This window comes from Neoarius graeffei, chromosome 9, assembly GCF_027579695.1.
Source record: "Neoarius graeffei isolate fNeoGra1 chromosome 9, fNeoGra1.pri, whole genome shotgun sequence".
Classification (NCBI taxonomy): domain Eukaryota; kingdom Metazoa; phylum Chordata; class Actinopteri; order Siluriformes; family Ariidae; genus Neoarius; species Neoarius graeffei.
In genome coordinates this window covers 41,285,372-41,309,412 of record NC_083577.1, presented here as the reverse complement: position 1 = coordinate 41,309,412, position 24,041 = coordinate 41,285,372, and the positions used below count along the sequence as shown (strand labels likewise).

The 24,041-nt window shown below is 40.2% G+C and overlaps 1 protein-coding gene across 5 annotated transcripts in view; it reads left to right on the top strand.

Annotated features, from left to right (window-relative positions):
- The window catches only part of pikfyve (phosphoinositide kinase, FYVE finger containing), a 70,560-nt gene that overhangs the window by 22,713 nt on the left and 23,806 nt on the right, over positions 1-24,041 (top strand). For 2 of the 5 annotated variants that reach the window (XM_060929517.1, XM_060929514.1), the window contains exons 5-22: positions 9,142-9,251; positions 9,492-9,663; positions 15,765-15,972; positions 16,300-16,326; positions 16,545-16,634; positions 16,992-17,127; positions 19,256-19,413; positions 19,818-19,929; positions 20,005-20,152; positions 20,245-20,463; positions 20,874-20,936; positions 21,044-21,173; positions 21,379-21,559; positions 21,668-21,742; positions 21,825-21,932; positions 22,028-22,168; positions 22,370-22,499; positions 22,763-23,997. In XM_060929517.1, coding sequence (XP_060785500.1) covers positions 9,142-9,251; positions 9,492-9,663; positions 15,765-15,972; positions 16,300-16,326; positions 16,545-16,634; positions 16,992-17,127; positions 19,256-19,413; positions 19,818-19,929; positions 20,005-20,152; positions 20,245-20,463; positions 20,874-20,936; positions 21,044-21,173; positions 21,379-21,559; positions 21,668-21,742; positions 21,825-21,932; positions 22,028-22,168; positions 22,370-22,499; positions 22,763-23,997 — 3,443 coding nt within the window. The remainder of the gene's footprint in view (positions 1-9,141; positions 9,252-9,491; positions 9,664-15,764; positions 15,973-16,299; positions 16,327-16,544; positions 16,635-16,991; positions 17,128-19,255; positions 19,414-19,817; positions 19,930-20,004; positions 20,153-20,244; positions 20,464-20,873; positions 20,937-21,043; positions 21,174-21,378; positions 21,560-21,667; positions 21,743-21,824; positions 21,933-22,027; positions 22,169-22,369; positions 22,500-22,762; positions 23,998-24,041) is intronic. The other 3 variants (XM_060929516.1, XM_060929519.1, XM_060929515.1) reach the window with 3 other exon arrangements.

Here is a 24,041-nt window from a genome sequence, read left to right as displayed (position 1 = left end):
CAAAGCAGAAATTCTGTAACCATGTGAAATTTTTTTTTTTATAAAGCTGTCAACAAAATATGTGAATCAACAGACTTCACTTTTACGAAGTGTAAATCTAACTCTGCTAGATAACACATATGCAGTACTGACACAGATACGAATAAACTATATACATTTTCATAGCAGTGCCATTCTTGCTGTCTAAAGATTATTCACTGAGAAAAACAAATGACAGGCAAAAGCGTCTCACAGAAAAATACATGGAAAATTAAATTTTTGAAAGGGGGGGAAAAAACCAGTATGTAGCTGGCGATGTAGCATTTATAGGCAGCAAAATGCTCCCAAAGGGGGTGGGTGTGTGTGTGTGTGTGTGTTTTTCACTGCTTCAGTGATCGGGCTTATTTTTACAGCCAAACACTTGAGACTCGGGCATCTTCAGGGTTGCTTACAAGAATTTAGAAGCAGTGTATCCACTAGATCTCAGCCTCGGTAAGTCATATGGTGGAGAAGTGATGTCACAATCTCGGGTTTGCTCACGTAATTTGTACTCGGAGCACGATATTTGAGTTTATTTTTTGAGTTTTGTTTGATGTTCAGTATGGAACTTCAGTGTCAAATGTTGAAACTGAGAGATTTTATTGTTTTTTGAAAAACACATGCTCATTATCCCCCCCTGGCATATAATGCGAGGGGATATAGCTATTGCTCTGTCTGTCCGTCTGTAAACGTTTTAGTTTCCGGAGCATAACTTCAAAACTATTAGGAAATTTTTCACAAAACCTAAGTTATGTTAAGTGATTAGAGGAGTTTTGCCTTTTGACAATTTGGCATTTCTGTGAAATTTTTTTTCCTCCCCCCCATATTTCCATGACAACCAATTCAACTTAGGAAAATTTGGAGCGGGGGGGGTATATGTCGTCTCCTGATGACTTTTGTTTTGAATTTGATGTCAGTAATGCGTTTCAAAAAAAAAAAAGTTGGGACAGGGGCATGTTTACCACTGTGTTGCATCACCTCTACTTTTAACAACGCACTGTAAACGTTTGGGAACTGAGGAGACCAATTGCTTTAGTTTTAAGAGAAATGTTGTCCCATTCTTGCCTGATATACAATTTCAATTACTCAACAGTTTGTGGTGGTCTTTGTTGTATTTTGCACTTCATAATGTGCCAAATGGTTTAAATTGGTCTGGACTGCAGGCAGGCCAGTTAAGCACCTGGACTTTTTTTTTTTTAATTTTTAAACTATGAATCCATGCAATTTTAATATGTGCAGAAAGAAGGAAGGCCTTCCCAGAAAAAAAAAAAAATTGTCTGGATGGCAGCATATTGCTCCAAAACCTGGAATATATCATTCAGCATTTAATGATGCCTTTCCAGATGTACAAGCTACCCATGTCCTGTGCACTAATACACCCTCACAGTTAGATGTTGGCTTTTGAACTGTGCACTGATAACAAGCCAGATGGTCCCTCTTCTCTTTAACCTGGAGGACGTGGTGTCCATGATTTTCTAAAAAGAGTTTCAAATTTCAATTCAACCACAGGACAGTTTTCCACTTGCAGTCTATTTTTACTGATCTAAATTAAAAATGCGTTTACCTTTTTCATCCAAGGTTTGTAAACCCTTGCAATGAAATAATTTTATTTTTTTATTTCTTTGCTAGAATTTACATTTTGTCATCTACATGACAAAACAATGAATTATTGGCTTTGTGGTTTCGGATTTTCTTAAATTTAAAGCTTCACTCACAACCCGCCATACGTGCTACTACGGGCGGTCTACGAAAAAATATTTGGCAAAACCGTGCTTGAGACTTGTGTGTGTGTGTGTGTGTGTGTGTGTGTGTTCAGCGCCGTAGAAGGTCGCAGACTGCCCATGGAGACTTTTGGTCCTGCACATGCAAATTCTACAGGTCTTGTGACAAATCAAGAACACAAACACTACATACAGGACCCGTACTCTTTTTGTACGCCTGAACCAAGTCAGCAGCACGGCTAGTAGGGGCTTTTTGCGACGACAGTAAGACGCACAAGTGACGCACGGTCATTGTACGAGTGACGTGCCTCAGAAGTACTACACAAGTATTCCACACTTGCTATTTGTGTGGCCCCCGAGACAGAAGTACATCTCACTTTCTACCTCTATGTGTGGCGTGCATGCAGCGCACACGACCCGCACGCGACACTGGGTATATATATTGGGGGAGGAACCAAGGAACCGATCATGTAGTATTGTAGAAGGGAAGACCACCACCTCATTTGCTGTTTTTGAGTACATGTTAATTTACCATGTGAACGTCAAATAATAAAACATGAGTATAAGGGAATAACGCATATTTTATTAGGTTGTAAAAAATCCCAACTAAATAGCCCAACAGTTTGAGCACTGAAACACACTTTGACTCTGAGCTGCTGTCCTGCTCCTACTCCTGCTGAGTGGTAGGACAGGGTGTCGGGATGTCCTTATCACTGAGCATGGCACAATGGCCTGACAGCGATGATGGGATTGCAGTGTCCTCAGTTCTGGGCATCGTTAGCTGAAACATACATGAAAATCAGCATATTAATTACATAAGCCTATAGATACCGAAATGAATGTTTTAAAGCATGTGTATTTACCTGTGAAAATCCCTCTGGTGGGGTGCTGGGCCTTCTGCTGGCTTGAAGGCATACTTCTCCCTGACCGTGTCCATCATCATCAAATTCTTCCTCCTCCGTTTCAGGCTGGGTTACTTCACTTTTGCTCACTTCTTCTTGGGTCCCATTTTCTAAACTTTTTAAACTGGAAAATTTTTCCCGCAAAATATCCCGTGTTCTTCAGTCGAAAGACAGATGCAGAATGCTGCAGACACGTTGCTTTTATACCCACTCCTGGCTTACATCACACGCAAGTCATGAGTGATTTGTCACGTGCGTCACACATGCTTCACAAGTACGGCCCGTACTTGTAGCGCAGGAAACTGGTAAAATGCAAGTCACGTGCGTCAGATATACGCTTTTCACGGGTTGACGGCACAATTTTTCCCACGCCTCGAGGAAGTCAGGCGTGCAACCTGTACTTGACAAGTACTTTGCTTATACTCCTCCCCCAAACTTTCTTCACTGCGACCCTGCGGCACGGCTGCGAGCTACCAAACCCTGTGACCCGTGCGTGTCCAAAACACTTACAGCAGGTTGTGAGTGAGGCTTAAGATGTTCTTAAATAAGTCGGTACGGTATATAAACTTATTTCTCAAATCTTAGCTCAGGACTTATGTAATACAGCTCCTCCCTTACATCAATATTCAGGAGAATAATACTTTCGATGCTAGCTTGTATGCTCGAGAATTTCTAGATTCTGCGAGCAAATATGTCCCTCTGGTCCTGCTTTTCTTTAGAGTAGCACAGGGCTTTTCAAAGTGTGGGGCGCGCCCCCCCTGGGGGGCGCCAGAGTTCTTCAGGGGGGGCGCAACGTGAGAGACAAAATGGATCGATTTTTAGTACCTAAAACTACAGTGAGTGAGGAGACAAAGTCTGGGCCAAGCAAAAAAACAGAGCCTCCAGGATGTTGCGATTTGCAACTTCAGCGCAAATTCAACCAATCCCCGCGAATTCAGGGCGGTGTTGCAATTATATCCAATCACCGCAACGTTCCCGCAAATTTGACCAATCATTGGCGTCGTCTTGAGGTGACGTCGACAAACTACCTTCCGCCTTACTTCCGTGTGTTCAAGAGAAGCAGTGTGTTATGTTTACAGTGAAGGACTGTGTGCACTTTTTTTTTTTTTTTTTTTTTTTACTTAATGCAAGAAATTAATGGATGCCAACATTTTTGCCAAAATGGTATTTTATTTTCTATTGTTTAGGCAGCTTCAGCATCATACTGTGAGATTCTGTTCAAATTGTTTTTTTTCTTCTATGAAGCCTGAGCCATTTATTTAATTAGTTTATAATTATTGTTTAATTTAGTCTTCAGGAGAGACTGACTGTACACAGTACTAGTATTAATAGTTTTTTTCTTATATGAAAGCTGAGGCATTTATATTCTATTTTAAGGTAACTTCATGTTGTGCCGTGAGGTTCTCTGCACTTTAACTTTTGAACCAACAGGAACATTTGGATAAGTAAAGCCGATTTTTCTGCATTTTTGTAGTCCTGGTAATCTTTTATATTGGTAAAGTTGTTTATAGGACCATTTCTCAGTGTCTTTGTTTTTTTAATCAATAGTTTTTCAGTAATAACTTAATATTTAACATATCACTCAATTTTAATCACAAAAAGAGAAAATCGCAACAATTTCTCGCAACTTTCACTTCCTCCTGCAATGTAATCGCAACAAAAACCTAAAAAACACCGCAACTTTCATTGCAATTTTTTTTGGAAAACCCCCGCAACATCAGACATTTTAGCCGCAACAATCACAAAAAAGGCCCGCGGAATCCTGGGGGACTGGAAAAAGAAGGAAGTATGACCACGATTATTTAAAGTTTGGATTTTCATGGACTGGATCTGAAGATGCTCCACTGCCACAGTGTGTTGTCTGCCAAGAGGTGCTCGCTAACAATGCTATGAGATGTTTAAAATGTGTAAAACAAGATGTTTTAAAAAGCACAGATGTTTAAAATGTGAAAAAGAAAAAAATGTGTACAACAACCATTTTTTAAAAATACGAATGGAACATTAAGTATAGCAACAACAAAAATTGTAAGGGGGGGGGGCGCGGTTGTTTATTTGCTCTCCGAGGGGGGGCTGACTCTCCCACACTTTGAAAACCCCTGGAGTAGCACATTGTAGTTAAACATAACTATGTTGAGAATACAAGTTTTGGAGATTTGTATCATTTTAGAAATATGTACAGCACTGAGTGAGTGAGCTGAACATTTTCTGACTGAAAGAGTAACTGGAAAACTGCAACATACAAACGTGTGTGGGTTTTTTGTTTTCTCACATAGATATTGGAACTAGACTCCTATATCTTTTTTTTTATTTTTTTTTTTATTTATTTTTTTTTTTTTAAATTTAGAGCTACAAAACCTCCTGAAGACAATGGCACCCACCTGCTACAGGCTGTTTACTCTTGCTAGTAAAGAGCCAATGGGTGGCACATGGCCACGTTTTCACCAGTAGGTGGCTGTGAAGTGCCATTTTAGAGACTTGTGTTAAAATGCCTCCAAGGATGGTGATGGTGAAACAAAATGTGAAACTTTTATATATAAAATTGTCAATCAAATGTTTGGACACACCTACTTAGATGTTTTTTTCTGTATTTTGACTCTTTTTTTCTACCTTGTAGAACAATACTAAAAGCATCAAAACTATTAAATAACATGGAGCATATATGTATGTTATTTACCAGCTGGGAGGTCCGTATCGTGAAATACCATGACCGAGGTCTTGAAAGTACTGAACGAGGCCCTCTGGGCCGAGGTCAGTATTCAAGGCCGAGGTCACGGTATTTCACCATACGGACCGACCTTAAGCTGGTAAATGTTTATTTTTTTCTTTACCAAATTATAACGGAAAACGAGAGCGCCCGAAAGGGAAAACTGAGCCGAGCCGCCATTTTGAATCCTCATTCACGGCTGTAATGCAAATGGCTTCCTCCTCGGTATACAAGTGCACTTCCATGGCAGGGAAAAAAACTACATTTTGCCGCCTATGTAGTCCCCTATTTATACAAAATTGAGTCATTCAGGATTCAGCCATGTTTTTGCTCGGCGTTGGCAACAGTTACAGGTTTTTAGCTTTCTCCTGAAATGTTTGCTTTTATTTTGTCTTCCTCATGGTAGTAAAACTCGCTTTCGCTGTGAAGACTGTCGTTATCGCTATCCATGATGTAAAATTAATGCTATTTTCCTGAGAAATACTGGCAAAAACTTATAAGATTTTTGATAAAAATCTTATAAAAAGATAAACGTTGACAAATTGCTACTATGTTTGTTGTTGTTGTTGTGAACGAGCGAGTCGCCAGAGGTCCGTAACTGGGGTCCGTACCATAGGATACGGACCCGCTCGCCAGCCAATTAGAGCGCAGGATTTGATGGAAACCAGACCACGAAAAAAATAAATGGTATTATGTGGTAAACTTAAAAAAAAAACCCAATAAGTTTCATATTTTAGATTCTTCAAAATAGCCAGCGTTTTCCTTCATGACGCTTTGCACACTATTATCATTATCTTGACCAGCTTCATGAGGTAGTCACCTGGAATGCTTTCAATTAACAGGTGCCTCATCAAAAGTTAATTAGCGTGATTTCTTGCTGCCTTAATGCATTTTGAGATCAAATAGTAAATAATAAAAATACAGTATAAATATCCCTATTCCATCCACAACTGTAGTAATCCATATTATGTCAAGAACCGCTCAACTAAGTAAAGAGAAACATCCATCATTACTTTAAGACATGAAGTGTGTCTTTTATTAATTTAAAAAAAAAAGTAAAGAAAAAACCATTTAATTAGATGGTGTGTCCAAATTTGTGACTGGTATTGGATATATACAGTGGGGTCCAAACATCCGAGAGCACTGGTGGCTTCTGTTTTGCATTGTTTGTTTTATTTAATACAATTATCCTTTTGCAAATTATGTTATTGACAACTTGAGTAGGATATTTTTAAAAATTTACATGAATTTCAGACTTTAGTATTTTGTTTGTCCTGTTTTTGCTTTAATGACAGTGTGCATTCGAGTTGGCATGGACTCCACAAGTTTGTGCAAAACCTTATGATCCATTTCAGATCAAATCCATCAGAGTGTCATCTGAACACATACTTCAATAGAGGAGATTAAACATGAGGAAAATCTGACCTTCTGTACAAAGCACAAACATTGAACATGGTCAATATTGTACATATTTGCTTATATTTGAATAGGGAGCTAGAAATGGTGCAGAATCTTGAATAATATTAATTAGTATAAATACACAGGTGATTATAGGAAATCTTGCGTGCTGATTGCTCGAGAGATTCGGACTATTTCTCTATAACAGAGGTGGATGAAGTACCCAAGTTTATTACTTCTGCTCCTCGGACCTGCCTGATCCATCCTGATGCCCTATGTCTGGCTGGAGTCTCATCGCATCGCTCCTGTGCAGGACGGCCCCATGCGGACAGTTGAAAGTCACACTTGGAAGCTGCTCTGGACACTTACAGTAATGCTTTTATGGCTGAGGACTACAGCTGACTTGCTAACTTTAGGACTGCAGTTGTCATGAACAGTTTTGCACTCAAGTTTCCATCAGTGAAGAGTTTATAACATCAACGAAACTGACTTCATGTTAAAACTGTTAATGTTATAGTCATGTTGTCTGTTGTTGCCCAAATGAGGATGGGTTCCCTTTTGAGTCTGGTTCCTCTCGAGGTTTCTTCCTCATGTCATCTGAGTTAGTTTTTCCTCGCCACCGTCGCCACAGGCTTGCTCATTGGGGATAGATTAGGGATAAAATTAGCTCATGTTTTAAGTCGTTCAGATTCTGTAAAGCTGCTTTGCGACAATGTTTATTGTTAAAAGCGCTATAGAAATAAACTTGACTTAAGTCAAAGTACAGATCCCACTGGTTAAATGTTACTCCGATACAAGTGAAAGTTGTCCAGTCAAATTTTTACTTTAATTTAAGTACTGAAGTACTTGCTTTTAAAACTACTTGAGTATTAAAAGTACATTTTCTGTCATTGCATTGTTTTATTTATTTATTTTTTTGTAAGATACATGTTGACAAAAAAATGCTACTATGTATGTTGTTGTGAACGAGCGAGTCACCAGAGGTCCATAACTGGGGTCCGTATCGTAGGATACGGACCCGCTCACCAGCCAATCAGAGCGCAGGATTTGATGGAAACCAGGCCGCAAAAAATATATATAATTATTATAGGCTGTTTCACTCAAATCTTGTACTTGGTAACTTTGTTGTACAGAAATTACAGTAATATTTCTGTTCATGGCTGATGTGGCATGCCGTCTCACCTGCACGCAGGCCACACTGAGGCGTTCTATATTGGGCCTCTAGTCAGGATCAGGGCCTGGAAATCCTGCCAGGCATTTTAGTTTATTTCAAGTAAAAAAAGAAAAAGCCGGAATATAAAGCTTTGTTCATCTTTTCTCTTCTGTTCACAGTGGAGTGGGAAGGTGAGGGTCCTTCTTTTTTTTTAAAGTGTGATTTATATGCTGGGGTTCTGAAGTGGATTGATGCTTGAATTCAACCAACGGTTGTTTATTATTAATACTGTTTGTGTGTGCGTGCGCGTGGTTTAGAACTTAACCTTTTCTATCAGGGGTGTTCAACTAAAATTTGTGAAAGTCCAGTTACATAAAATTGCTCGCTTATAAAAGTCCGCTTTGTTTTGTGTCTGTGCTTCACATTGCTTCTTCACACTAGCCCTATGAGACGCGTCTGTTTTGAATTTGATGCAGACACAAAGCCACCTACTTCTGTCCATTCTGCTTTAAATAATTTTTTTCTTTAATTTCTCTTTACTTCTGTGACTCGTCAGTGCACTGATCAGTCCAGAGAGTAAATAAAAAAATCTTTGAATATTGTCTGAAAATTTTGCTTCTTTCCGACTGAATATCTCTCTCTGGCTCGTCTTTGGTCTGTTGAACAGCATCAGCTAAATAATTTGCGTAAATGCATGCGATTGGATAAACTGTAACCGAGGATCTGCCGAAGCCGTGTTCATTCACGTTTATCGGCTCTGCAAAAGTGTTTAAGTACTTCGTTCGCTTGAAATATATTTTACTGGGTCCATATCTGGACTGCGGTCCACCAGTTGAAGACCCCTGTTCTACAGCATGTCACAATATAATTATTTAAAGACCATTTGTTGCCTGAACACATTCTGAGAGATGCAACAGCCGCATTATACCATCACGTTCCCCCTTTGTTTGTTTGTTTGTTTGTTTGTTTGTTTTTGTTTGCAGTTGTTTTCGGTTGTTTCATGCTTCGTGTGTTCACAAAACTACTCACGGTCTGAAAACAACTCACAATAGCTGCCGTTGTTTTTTACTTTAGGGCTCCCATCAGATCATGAGTTGGTATGTGACCATTTTTTTGAAAGAGGTGAATGAGACAGATTGAATTGACAGTAAGCATGAGGCGGTGTGAATATTTTTGAATTGCATGTTCACTGATCTTTTCTCACATTTTGCGCATCGCTCACATTTTCTGTACATTTGTTTCCAGAGGGTCGACGAAAGTCAGAGACTCCCCTTGGGAGCCATGACCCCCGAACAGCAGTCCAGCTTCGTACTGCTCTGAAGAGACTCAAGGAGATCATGGAGGGAAAGAGCCAGGTATGAATGTGTGGCTTTAGCATTTCAAACAAGGAAGCACTTTTTTTTTTTAGGGCCTGATATGCTTTTCAGTGGAAATGTAATTAAACAGGGATTTCTATGCTTGGCAATAGTCGCAAGATTTAACATCAAATTTAAATACAATTAGGAATAGCAAATGCTCAGAAAGTAATCGACAAAATAATGGACATGCTGTATATCGAAATGCTCCTTTAATTCTGTGTCAATTGCTGCTGACAGGACAGCGATCTGAAGCAGTACTGGATGCCAGACAGCCAGTGTAAAGAGTGCTACGACTGTAATGAGAAGTTTACTACATTCCGCCGGCGCCACCACTGCCGGCTCTGTGGCCAGATATTCTGCAGCCGCTGCTGTAACCAGGAGATCCCCGGCAAATTCATGGGATACACAGGTAAACTATTAGGACTCAAACTCAAAGCACAGTTCTGTACTCGGCATGTAATGATTCGCCCAGTTCACAATTCGATTCACGATATTGGGTTCACGGTTTGATATTTTTGAATAAAAGTTAAATGAAAAAAAGTTAAATGAAAAAATGTATTACCAGAAAAATGCAATGTTTAATATCTTACTCTATCAACTTAAATATTCCTTTTGTTAAGTTTCATTTTCTCAATAAAGCTACGGTCACACTACAGCTTGCGATGGGTTATCGATGAAAATGAGGCGTTTTGGTGACGATGCATAGCGATATACAAGCTAGCTAAAAGAAACTTGACGGTCATGCTTTCGCGCGCTTGAACAGCCACACTCGCTCCCAGGACCCGGTCGTTATGGGAAACACCTGATGCTGATTTGAGTGCAATCAGCACGCACATATCAGGACACAGAGGTTCTTCGAAGTATCATCATCACTGTCACGTTTGTTTCTGGCCATGTTTATGAGACTGCTTTCGTTTGTGTTTTTGTAAATATCACACCTGCTAATCAACACTCTTCCTGCACTTGGCTCCGTGTACTGCCGCATACCTGACAGAATACTCCCACAAAGTCTTTGTGAAAACAGCATCCTTATATGCGCATGCTGATTGCGATCAAATCAGCATCTGGTGTTTCCCATAACGATAGTGTGCACAACGCGCTCCGAAGGATCCCCGAATGTAAATGCACTTTTTAAGTCTCGGCGAAGATGAGGCTCTGCCAAGCCGCTGTGTTGATGAGGCTCCCATGAGCATCGGGGACATGGATTCGAGACAAATGCATCTCAAGAGGCTCGAAGAAGGTTCCCCGAGCTTTGGTAAGTATTCCCAAATTCATCTGCGAGTATTCACTGCTTAGTTTGCCGATGAAAACATCGCTACCAAATTTCAATGCATGCACTGAAATTTTTCATGACATTTTTGGCCACTCATGAAGTGGAGACACACCAAAAAACAACTTGTGAAGCTTGGAGAACATTCGCTGTATATTGCACGATTGGTGGCGATGCTAACAATTTTTCATCGCCAAGTATTCGCAAACCCATCGCGAGCTGTAGTGTGACCAGGGTCTAACCAGCAATAATTACTTATCCACATTTTGTAAAGGTTGGAGTAAAACGTATACATGTTATTTACCAGCTGGGAGGTCCTTATGGTGAAATACTGTGACTGAGGTCTTGAAAGTACTGAGCGAGGCCCTCTGGGCCAAGGTCAGTATTCAAGGCCGAGGTCACGGTATTTCACCATACGGACCGACCTTAAGCTGGTAAATAATGTTTTTTCTTTACCAAATTCTAACAGAAAACGAGAGCGCCTGAAAGGGAAAACTGAGCCGAGCTGCCATTTTGAATCCTCATTCATGGCTGTAATGCAAATGGCTTCCTCCTCGGTATACAAGTGCACTTCCATGGCAGGAGAAAAACTACATTTTGCCGCCTATGTAGACCCCTATTTATACAAATGGGAGTCATTCAGGATTCAGCCATGTTTTTGCTTGGCATTAGCAACAGTTACAGGTTTTTAGCTTTCTCCTGAAATGTTTTCTTTTATTTTGTCTTCCTCAGGGTAGTGAAACTCGCTTTCGCTGTGAACACTATCATTATCACTATCCATGCTGTAAAATTAATGCTATTTTGAGTCTTCATTCACGGCTGTAATGCAAATGGCTTCCTCCTCGGTAAACAAGGGCACTTCCATGGCAGGAAAAAAGCTACATTTTGCCGCCTATGTAGTCCCCTATTCATACAAATAGGAGTCATTCGGGATTCAGCCATGTTTTTGCTCTGCGTTAGCAGCAGTTACAGGTTTTTAGCTTTCTCCTGAAATGTTTTCTTTTATTTCTTCTTCCTCAGGGTAGTAAAACTCGCTTTCACTGTGAACACTGTCGTTATCGCTATCCATGCTGTAAAATTTAATGATATTTTCCTGAGAAATGCTGGCAAAAATTTACAAGATTTTTGATAATCTTATAAATAAATCTTATCTAAAAAAAATAAATGTTGACAAAAAATGCTATGTTTGTTGTTGTGAACGAGCGAGTCACCAGAGGTCCGTATTGTAGGATACGGACCCGCTCGCCAGCCAATCAGAGCGCAGGATTTGGACCGTGAAAAAATAAAATGGCTTATTAACTAAAATATTCCTTTGATTAAAAATGAAGAAGGCTGATAACAAATAGGTCTTAATAAACTTGTATAAACATTTGTACTATCTCCAGCCTTTTCTTCTCTTTAGCTTTCGGCAGATTGTAAAAAGAGAGCTCCGATTTCTTGTTCCATCTATTTATACAGACAATCACATGACGGCTCTTTCCCATTTTCAATCTTTTTATGCCTCCGCCACCGTAAGGCGCAGGAGACATTATGTTTTCGGGTTGTCTGTCCGTCCGTCCGTGCATCCATCCCGAAACCTTGTGAATGCGATACCTCAAAGGCTAATGAAAGGAATTTCAACAAACTTTCACCATTTGTGCACTTTGGGACAAACATGAACTGATTAGATTTTGAGATCAAAAGGTTTAAGGTCAAGGTCACTGTGAGGTCAAATGTCTGTCCGAAAACCTTGTGAACACTATCTCCAAGGCTAATACAAGTAATTTCACCAGGTCAAGATTACTGTGAGGTCAAATGTCCATCCCCAAATCACAACTTAATAAGGCGTGTAGTCTACCGGGCGGAGGCATCCCCATCGACGCCATTGGCGTCGAGTTCTATCGAGGGTTTTTTTTTTTTTTTGGCGGCATTAGAGCTGTGTTACTTCCACCTACAGAATTACAGCTAGGAAAAGCTAAGATTACGCAGCCTGATGTGTGTGTGGTTTTCTTTTTTTTTTTTTTTTGTTCTTCGATCCAAATTGTCATTTGTATCATGATTTATCATCACACTACATATATACTGTTACATGCTAACTCTGTACTGTCTGTATCTTATGTTCATGTCCACCCTTCATTTTCATGACTTGTACCCATTTACACACAGGTTGATGGGCTTGTATGAGATATTATGTTGGATATCGCACTAACGGATACTTGGAACTGACGAGCTGGTATCTTTTTTTTTTTTTTTTTTTTTTTTTTAATATGAGTATTTGTATGTGCCAGCAGTCAAATGTCATGTATTGTTACAGATTAGGTGATTTCTGAGGGGGGGAAAAATCATTGTAAATCATTATGCATGTCTTTGTGCTGACCTTTGACCTTAGCATGGAAGCGTTTAATCTGATAGCTCTCGGAGTTTGTACTTTCACAGTCATCCATTCAGTGAGGCTTTCCACTGACAGTGTTCTATCAGACGCCATTTAACCATGTTTAAAATGTCATCTTGGAGATCTGTTGGTATGGGGTCAAGTATGACCGGCAGGCAGCATTGGCAAGATGGCTGCCGCGTGGACAGACGAGAGAAAATTCTATATCCTTTTGGTTTTTAGGTATTAGTTGTGTGTGTTAATCACAATTACTTAGATGTTTTGTGGAAACTACAGATTCCCAAGGTTCGGGTTTTATTTTTTGTTTTTTATTTTTTGTGGAGCTTGTATGAAGAAGAGATTTTTTAAAAAGGTTATCTTCATGTGGTAAGACCTTTTGCAAATTATATGGAAAGGGAAACTATAGCACCAGTCAAAAGTTCAGACACCTTCTAATTCAATGTTTATTTTTTGAATTAAGACACTTAATGTTTTAAGTAATGATGGATGTTCTTTTTCTTTACTTAGTTGTTCGGTTATTGACATGGATTACTATAGTTGTGGAATAGGGCTATTTACTGTATTTGTATTATTTACTGTTTGATCACGAATGCATTAAGAAGGCAAGAAATTGCACTAATTAACTTTTGACGAGGCACCTGTTAATTGAGCAGCATTCCAGGTGACTACCTCACGAAGCTGGTTAAGATAATGCCAATAGTGTACAAAGCATCATCAGCGTAAATGCTGGCTACTTTTGAAGAATCTAAAATATGAAACACGGATTGCTTTTTTTTTTTTTTTTTTTTTTTTTTTTTTTTACTTTTTTTTAGTTGTTGTTTGCCACATAATTCCATATATGTTCCATGTGTTATTTCATAGTTTTGATGACTTCAGTATTGTTCTACAATGTGGAAAATAGTCACAATACAGAAAAACCTATGAACAAGTAGGGGTGTACAGACTTTTGACTGGTGCTGTATGTGTATCCATTAAGAACTATTACAGTTTTGCCACCGGTACGGACTTTAAGGAACACTCGTGTATCAGACATCCAACAATAAAAGCCTAATATATTATTATTTTTAATAAATTTTTTTCCTCCTCTTCTCAGTAGTTTTAATTAAACAGGGCTTTGTTGAGATTGTTACTGATTTTGCGATCTCAAACTGCAGAGACGGACATGTATACACAATAAGAAGACCTAAACCCTAAAATAAGCAAATAACTGTCATAATGCTTTAAAAAAAAAAAGGAATTGTTGCAAGAATGACACCGCTGCCTACGGTTCTGCCTAATTGTCATGAGATCGTCATGTGAGTTGACAACTAATTAATAACCATATTTACTCTGCAAAATCACTTGTTTATCACTTTGTAAAAATGCCTTGGTTGTTCCGGATATTTACATGTTAAAGATTTATTTCACCCTTTGTTTGTAAGCGGAGATTTATTGGATAAATGTGCATGGTTTGACGTTGCTTTTCATTTATTTTGTGATGAGTGATCGCTAAGTGATGTCAGAGTTTTTCCAGCTAAAATAAAATGGAAACAGTAGTTAGGTGTTGTCTTTCAGTGATTGAGCAAGCTTGTCTTTTTTTAAATTCAGTTGTTTTGGTGGTCTTTCCATTTTAAGGAAAATTCAGGAACATTTCTTAAACTTAAGTCAATAAAAAAAAGGGCTTTCCACATACGTTTTATGAAGTTTTATTCTGAGCTTTCGGAACGCCGGTCCGTCATCAGGGACAGAATGGAATGTGTATTTATTCACAACAGTCAACAAACAAGTCCAATCGAAAAGTTGATTTGCTTAAGCCAGTCCAAACACTGAAGCAGATCTGTCAAAACTGAAAGACTGCATTCCAAAAGGGGGGGGACAACCAGGCGTCGTGCACCAGTTTCCTTGTAAAGACTGTAATGCTCAGTATATTGGTGAGACTGGACGTTCACTTGATACAAGAATAAAAGAACATAAGGTAAGTGTTAGGCTGGCTAAATATGCAACCTCGGCCTTTAGCTGACCAAGCCAACAGCCTGGGCCATGACGTAGCATGGGATAACAGTAGTGTACTCGTTTCTCAAGACCATTGGTAAAAGAGAAAAATTGCTAAAGCATGGATGATCACTAGTGGTAGCAATGCACTCTCCAACAGAGACTGTGGCAGGAAAATACCTGAGTGTTATCTGCCTTTAATTAAAAGGATATGATTTTATAACCTGAACTTTAAATAAGGTTTTTAGTTTATCTTGTAGCATTTATTTATGTCCCCCCCCATTCAGTATTTCTTGTAGATTGTGTTTTACAAGTACATGACCCATCATAATGCAAGTGACAGTTTGGTTGTGTTTGTGGTTATTTTCGATTGAACTGGTTTGACATTTGTAAATACACATTCCATTCTGTCCCTGATGATGGGTCCAAAAGCTCCAGAATAAAACTTAATAAATTTGTGTAAGACACCTTTTTTTTTTTTTAAATTGACTTAATATGCTTCCCACATACAAACACACTTTGGATTTCGTCAAATGTTGTAGGACTTAAATAAATAACCATAATTTTATTGTACACACTTAATGAATGTAATATTTAATATTTGAATAGTTGGATTAGGTTTAAAAAAGGGGCTCTGCACTGGGGTGGGTGTTTTTTCTTTCTTTTTTTGGGGGGGGTTTACAGGTAAAGGGGCGTAAAAAGAGATCCCCTGACCTGGACTGATGTATCAGTTCCATCATTAGTGGAATGCACAAAGACAAAGTAACCGATAATTACTTTAATAATCAGAAAAAGTATCGGATAAATACACTGATGCCATTGAAGTGCAATCAAGTGGATCTCTAACTTTTTTTTTTTTCTCTCCCTCTCTCTGTGTGTGTGCGTGTGCTTGATGTAGGTGATTTGCGGGCATGCACATACTGTCGAAAGATTGCCCTGAGCTATGCACACTCTGCTGACTCGGCGTGTATTGGCGAGGATCTCACTGCGCTGTCAGACTCGCCCTGCTCTGTGTGTGTGCTGGAGCCCACAGAGCCTCGCACACCTGTTGGCGGACGCAAAGCCAGCCGCAACATCTTCCTAGAGGAGGACCTTGCTTGGCAAAGGTGAACATGAGGCAGAAGAAGAAAGGGCGAAAATTAAAAAAAAAAAAATTGAAAAGTTTTATATTCACAGTTTATCTTGTAACTTTGTTATTTATTATTTGGCCTCAGTGTGTTAAGTTCAGTGAATATTTGCCGTGGTCTGCCATACACTTTTTAATTTCATCTCTGCTTCTATCATTTTAACCATCTGAAAAGCAAAAGTGGTTGAATGCTGTTGAAGTTGGTGCTTCATGAGGCTTAAGCGCACGCGTGTGTTCGTTTGTTCGTTCGTTCGTTCTGCGGACCTTTTTTCAAAGCACATCTTTTCTCCTTTCTCTTCATGCATAGAAAAACTCCCATTGGGATGAGGAAGAAGTGAGTCTCTGGTGTTTGCACCTTTTTAGTTGACATTTTAAGGCTTCTGTTGTTGTAGATGTAGCAAACGCAACATTTGTCATGCATGACATGCATGTGCTTTTACTAACCAAATCGCTGTAGGTAGCAGGAATATAGTCCTCATCTTGATTTGATTTATGTGTGTGTGTGTGTGTGTGTGTGTGTGTGTGTGTGTGTGTGTGCGATTATTGGTGCAGTTTGATTCTTCCAGAGTCTCAAAATAGTGGGCTCAACTCGAGATTGTCTGCAGTGCAAGAAGATCTGGGCAAATCACCAGCACGAAAGAGGTTAGTGTGTGTCCTTGTTTGTGAAAATGATTATAAATAGGGCAGGGCAGTATGATTTTATCAGATAATTTAATATACTCTAATATTTCTTTGCATTTTTTTTTTTTACTTGTTGCTCATTGGACAACTTGTTTAATTTCCCCTCCTTTTGCTCATTGAATCTCTTTTTTTTGGAAATGTTTATTTAAAAACGCCTAAAATTCAGCCTAACTAATATATGATGCATGTTATGTATCATGATTTTTTTTTTCTTTTTATGATTATTATTTATTTAATTTTTTTCTTTGACGTATCTCTCCTATGTACAGGCTATATGGACATACTGAAAGGTCATATGTTTCCTTTTGCTCTCTGTAGATCAGCTAGTGTGACCAACTTGTCTCTGGACCGTTCAGGCTCCATGGTTCCATCTTATGACAGTTCAGTGAGCCCCCAGAGCAGCCGAGCAGGATCCAAACCTGACCACAGCGAAGAGGAGCGCAAGATCCTCTTGGTACACACCCCACCCACCATAGATAATATATATGCTACACGACGCTCACTTGTGAAATATGTTCACCACTCGAAGATAAGTGATATCTTTGTGCCACCATGTTTTATTTATATATATATATATATATTATATATAATTAGTGTGTGTGTGTACGCGTGTGCACATCTCAGAACAATTAGTATATCGCGAAAAAGTTCAATATTTTCTATCAGTCATTTAAGAAAATGAAAATTTTATTTATTCTAGACTCATTACACGTAAACTAAAATGTTTCAAGCATTTTTCAATTTTAATTTTGATAATTATGGCCTACAGCACAAAAAAAAATCTCAAAATATTCGAGTATTTCATTCCAAGCTTGAGTAAAACAGTGTAAATACCGTGTATCTCTCGGTCTAGTTCAGTACACACAACCACAATCATGGGGAAGACTGCTGACTTGACAGTTGTCTAGAAGACGATCATTGACACCCTCCACAAGGAGGGTAAGCCACAGGAGGTCACTGGTGAAAAGGCTGGCTGGAAAAGGTGCACAAGCAACAGGGATGACCGCAGCCTTGAGAGAATTGTCAAAAAGTTGATTCAGGACCTTTGGAGAGCTTCGCAAGGAGTGGACTGAGGCTGGTGTTGGTGCATCAAGAGCTACCATGCACCGACATCTTCAAGAAAGGGCCTACAACTATCACATTCCTAATATCAAGCCACTCCTGAACCAGAGGCAACATCAGGAGTGTCTTACCTGGGCTAAGGAGAGAAAGAACTAGAATGTTGCTCAGTGGTCCAAATCCTCTTTTCAGATGAATGTAAATTTTGCATTTCATTTGGAAATCAAGGTCCAAGAGTCTAGAAGAGTGGAGAGGCACAGAATCCAAGGTGTTTGAAGTCCAGTGTGAAGTTTCCACAGTCTGTGATGATTTGGGGTGCCATGTCATCTGCTGGTGTTGGTCCGCTGTGTTTTATCAAGCCCAAAGTCAATGCAGCCGTCTACCAGGAGATTTTAGAGCACTTCATGCTTCTGTCTGCTGACAAGCTTCAGTAACACAGCAGTGCCACAGGCTGATCGCCTCCATGCCATGCCACATTGATGCAGTAATTCGTTGTAAAGGAGCCCCAACTAAGTACTGAGTGTATAAATAACATACTTTTCAAAAGTTGGACATTTTCTGTATTGTAAATCCTTTTTTGATTGATCTTAGTAAATATTCTAATCATTTGAGATACTGGATTTCTGATTTCATGAGCTATAAGTCATAATCATCAAAATAAAAAAAAAAGGCTTGAAATATTTCACGTGACGTGTGATGAGCACAGGAAAATGTATATAATTTGTGTGTATGTAATATGTGTATAGAATTCTACAGTACCAGTCAAAAGTTTGGACACCCCTACTCATTCGTAGGTGTTTCTGTATTGTGACTATTTTCTCCATTGTAGAACAATACTGAAGACATCAAAACTATGAAATAGGATGTGGAATTATTTGGTAAACAAAATATTATTTTGTTTACCAAATAATTGGAACATATATGGAATTATGTGGTAAACGAACAAAGTGTTTAAAAAAAACCCACCTCCATTTCATATTTTAGATTCTTCAAAGTAGCCAGCGTTTACCTTGACACTTTGCACACTTGGCATTATCTTAACCATGAGGTAGTCACCTGGAATGCTTTTCAATTAACAGGTGCCTCATCAAAATTTAATTAGTGCAATTTCGTACCACCTTAATGCATTTGAGATCAAACAGCAAATAATAAAAATACAGTAAATAGCTCTATTCCACAGCTGTAGTAATCCATATTATGTCAAGAACCACTCAACTAAGTAAAGAGAAACGACATCCATCATTACTTTAAGACATTTACATTAGAGGCAACACACCCACAGCAACCTGGGGAGCAGTTCAGGGTGAGATGTCTTGCTCAAGGGCACATTCCTGCTAGTCCAGGAAATCGATTATATATACTTCCCCCATGAAGTTAATTAAAAGACATGAAGTGTCCTTTTAATTAATAAAAATAAAGACCGACCATTGAATAAAAAGATGTATCCAAACTTTTGACTGGTACTGTGCATGTGCATACTGCATTTCTTTTATCTAATATAATTTTCAAAAAAATTTTTGTAGGATTCATCTCAGTTAAAAGACTTATGGAAGAAAATCTGTCACAGCAATACTGGGTTGGAGTTCCAGGACCACCGATATTGGCTACGTACTTACCCCAACTGCATTGTGGGTAAAGATCTAGTAAACTGGCTCTTGCGAAATGGCACCATTTCTACTAGGTAAGCATGTAACTGCTATTAACGGAGTCAATACTGGGACCATTGTATGGCAGAATATTACGGAGCAAGCTGCCCCCCACCCGGGTGGGAAAAAAAAGCATTGGACGCAGCACATATTTACTAATCTTGTATTCTAAGCTCTCAATTGAATATCTGGGGTCAACTAACAGTCAACGGGTTGGAATGACTTACAAACTCCTAATTGAACACTTGTGACTGAAGTAAGGAAGCCTTCTGGAGTCAGTGGTGTATGACTAGAAGGGAAACTTAAACTGTTCGTATACACTGATGCTAGAGAAGGTCACGAAATATCAATTTCTACAGAATTAGGGTGCGGAAACTTGACTATAAGCACGTTTGTTTAAAACCTCTTGAACGCGTTGCCCTTTGTTCCACCCCAACAGGGCTCAGGCCATAGCTATTGGACAGGCTCTGGTTGATGGGCGCTGGCTTGACTGTGTTACTCATCACGATCAGATTTTCCGTGATGAGTACGCATTGTATCGCCCTCTCCAGGTGAGGTTTTTAATTACAATCGTACATATGTCACTCCTTTCGTCAGCGTGTTATACTAATGATTTGTTTTCGTAGAGCACGGAGTTCTCCGAGACGCCGTCCCCAGATACAGATAGTGTGACCTCCCTGGAGGGACATTCGGAACCATCGTGGTTCAAAGACATCAAGTTTGACGACAGTGACACAGAACAGCTAGCTGATGAAAACGACTTAACAACAACAAGTGAGGAGATTCTAGTTTTGACAGGTTACATATTTTATCACGTCTCTTCAGTGCAACTCCATCTCATTTTGAAGACTGTTTGTGTTCTTCAGGCTCAGCCAGCCCCAGCAAAAGAACATCAGTCAGCAGTTTCCATTCAGCAGTGGACAGTGATTCAGCTGCCTCCATTAACCTGAATGTGGAGCAGGACAATGTTAACTTCCACATCAAGAAGCAGGCCAAGTACCCTCACGTGCCTCCTCATCCGGCTGAACAGAAAAGTATGGCGCACTCTGACCCATTCGCTCCTGACTCTGACTTCCACACACCAAGTGAGGAGAGGCTTAGGACCAACTGGCCATCTTTATTGGCCTCATACTGCATTAAAACGGCATTAAATCATCGCCCTGTTTGGCCAAGGCATGACTTACCACATGTTAATTCCCCTCCTAAAAATTCAGACGTGACATTAACGGTCTTTCTCAACACTAATTGCATAACAGCCTCTCTAAAAGCCTAACATTGAAAATAGTTTAAAGCTGCATCATACTGCATTTAGAAGCATGACTTGCACTGACTTCCCTTAATTGCACTGACTTCCGTTTTCTCAAACATATCGGAACGCAAAGCTGATGTACTGTTTTTCATGGTGCTGACTGACTCACAGCAACTACAAAGTATTAATTGGTTGTCTGAGGCATTGCAGTGTCTCGGTCTCATTCTTTCTGTGCTTGTCATGCAGCTGAGGTCCTTGTCACAGAAGACGGTGGTCAGCATTTGTCCATTAGTGATGCCTTTATTAAAGGTATGTACATTTCAGAGTCCACATCTAAGTCATTTTCTTTTACTAATTAAATCTTTTCCCCAGCTGAGTTTGTTTGTGTTTTTTTTTTTTTCTCTTTGTATCTGCAGAGTCTTTGTTTAATCGGCGTGTAGAAGAGAAGGCTAAAGAAATGCTCTTCACGCCACTGGGTTGGCACCACAGCTCCCTCGACCAACTGAGGGAGGAGAATGGCGAGAAGAAGGCTATGGAGAGACTTCTGTGAGTCACTGGGAGCACTCGCAGACCAATACTGGCAATACTTTTTTGAAAACCTTTTGTTTTACGTCAAGAAAAATGTTCATGTTTCACTTTCTTGAAGCTGCGCCCACTTTCAGAAGCTCCGGAGATACTTGGAGCCCCTGTTAAGTTTTGACACGAACTTTTCCAAACGTTTACTATTTCTTGGATTAATCATGTGCTTCAGATCGGCGAACCACAGCCACATGATGGCCCTGCTGCAGCAGCTTCTCTACAGCGAGTCGCTCTCTCTCTCTTGGCGAGACATTATCGTGCCTGTGGTGCGGCAGATAGTGCAGACGGTGCGTCCAGATGTTCGCAGCTGCGATGATGACATGGACATTCGCCAGCTGGTCCACATTAAGAAGGTAGGATCTCGCATTCTTATCGCCATGCTCTCTGAGCAGCGCGGTTATAACAAAAGAGCAAACCTGTACTTCTTGCGCGGTGAGAAAAAAGCATTTGTTCTTTTGTAGATACCAGGAGGAAAGAAGTTTGACTCCGTCCTGGTGAATGGTTTTGTTTGCACGAAAAATATTGCTCACAAAAAGGTGTGTGCATTTTCATACGTCGATGCACGGGTCGGTGCGTATGTGTTCTGTTTGACTGATCGTACGTCATTTCATTTTCCAGATGACCTCTTACATCAAAAACCCCAAGATTCTTCTGCTCAAGTGTTCCATTGAGTATCTTTATAGAGAAGAGACAAAGTTCACCTGCATTGATCCAATTGTGCTTCAGGTATCTCCGTTTTGATGTGATGTGTCGTGTCGTCTATGACCCATGTGATTAACTGCAATGGAGTACTGACAAAGCATAACTAATATTATCTGTAGGAGCGAGAGTTTCTGAAGAACTACGTGCAACGAATAGTTGATGTGCGTCCTAACCTGGTGCTGGTAGAGAAGACGGTGTCCCGCATCGCTCAGGATATGCTGCTTGAGCACGGCATCACTTTAGTGATCAACGTCAAACCTGTTCGTGCTTCTTCTGTGGCTGTTGAACTAAACTAATGCACATTTAGACTTAGCAGAATGAAGCTCTGTATGTGTGGATTGCTTTCCAACAGCGAAAGCGTAACCACAGAGCCAGATCAGTGGTAGAACCTACATATACTTGACATTGATATTACTGGTTTGTAGTCAGTTTTCGCTCATGTCTCCTCTTTGTCTTTATAGCAAGTACTAGATCGAGTGAGTCGAATGACTCAGGGAGATTTAGTCATGTCTATGGATCAGCTTTTGACCAAACCTCGCTTAGGAACTTGCCACAAATTCTATCTTCACTCCTTCCAATTAAACACTAGTAGTAAGTGTGTGGAATTTTTTTTCCCCCCTACAATGTGTTTTACTCTTTTATTGTATACTATTAGGCAATGGTTAACTAAAACATGTCTTGGGGTATTTTATTTCTCACAAAATCATATATTCTGTGATTATTTTTTTTTTCTCCCTCCCCACCCCCCTTCCTCCTCCCAGTACTCAGTAAAATCACTGACTTGGGTTGCTTTGTTTAATAGGGCGTAAAATTATCCTGTTGTTTCACTGATTTTTCTTTTTCTTTCCTCACAGATGATCTGAAGACACTAATGTTCTTCGATGGATGTCCTTCTCATCTAGGTTGCACCATCAAGCTCCGTGGTGCCTGCGAGTATGAGCTAGCCCGAGTTAAGGAGATCATTATGATGATGGTGTGTGTAGCTTATCATTCTCAGTTAGAGATTTCCTTCCTTATGGATGAGTTTGCAATGCCTCCTAGCCTGTCTAAGAGCTCGTCATTCCACTGCCTGCTGGAGAGCACAACTGAGGAAATGGAGAAGGAGGTGGACAGGGAGAGCCCGGGGAACCAAAGTGAAATAAGAGAGGAGCAGATGGAGCTCCACTCAGAAGGTGACTTTGTTTTTGACTTTGAACCAGGGCTTCAGGAGATAATAAAAGGCCACAGTAGGCAGCATTCTACCTCTGAGTTGTCATTAAAGGACGGAGAAAGTCCTAAAGTGAACAGAACTGGCTCACCCATGTCTACAATTGTGGCAGAAGGGAATGAGATAAAGACCTCTACTCCCCTGTCTAGCCAGTCAATTCAACCACTTTGTATGTCCCCTCCTTATCTCTCAACTATGGAGGAGGTGAAGGAATCAGCTGAAGCAGTGAGAAATGGCGAGGATCTGGGCACCCTGGTGCAAGAAGACGGCACCAATTTAGAGATACCACTTGCTCCAACACAGCTCTTCAGAGACCCACTGCAGGATGATAGTGACCTGTTCGTGGCTGAGCAGGTGACTTCAGCAGATGATCGGCTTAAGTCCATATCAGCCAGCTTTAGGCAGGAGTTGAAAGATGTTATCCTGTGCATTTCGCCCTTTATGACCTTTCGTGAACCCTTCTTGCTCACACCAGCTGGCCTGCGCTGCCCAAGCCGTGACTACTTCCCCGAGCAGGTCTACTTCTCACTGCTGCTAAACAAGGATCTCAAGGATCTCGACGGCCGCCGCAAGAGACTCCTGCTCAAGGACTCGAACCCATCTAGTGGTTCTCTGAGTAATGGGGTCGGCCCGCAGTATCGCCCAGTCCGAGTGCTGCCTTCCCATAAACTCACTACTACTCACATGACCCAGCAGCTGAGCAGCAGCCAGGAACTGGCCCGCATGCTGGCGGACTACCGCGCTCAGGGAGGACGAATCCAGCGAGACACTGACCCATTTGCTCATCCCGCGCAAGCTCCTCCAAATATAAAGGCACCAGTCAAAGCAGACAGTGAGGAGGAGAAAGGGCCAGGGCAGAGTGACATGGTCTGGGCTACCAAGGTAAATATGTCTCCATGTTGCAGAATGTGAAATTTGTGTAAAAC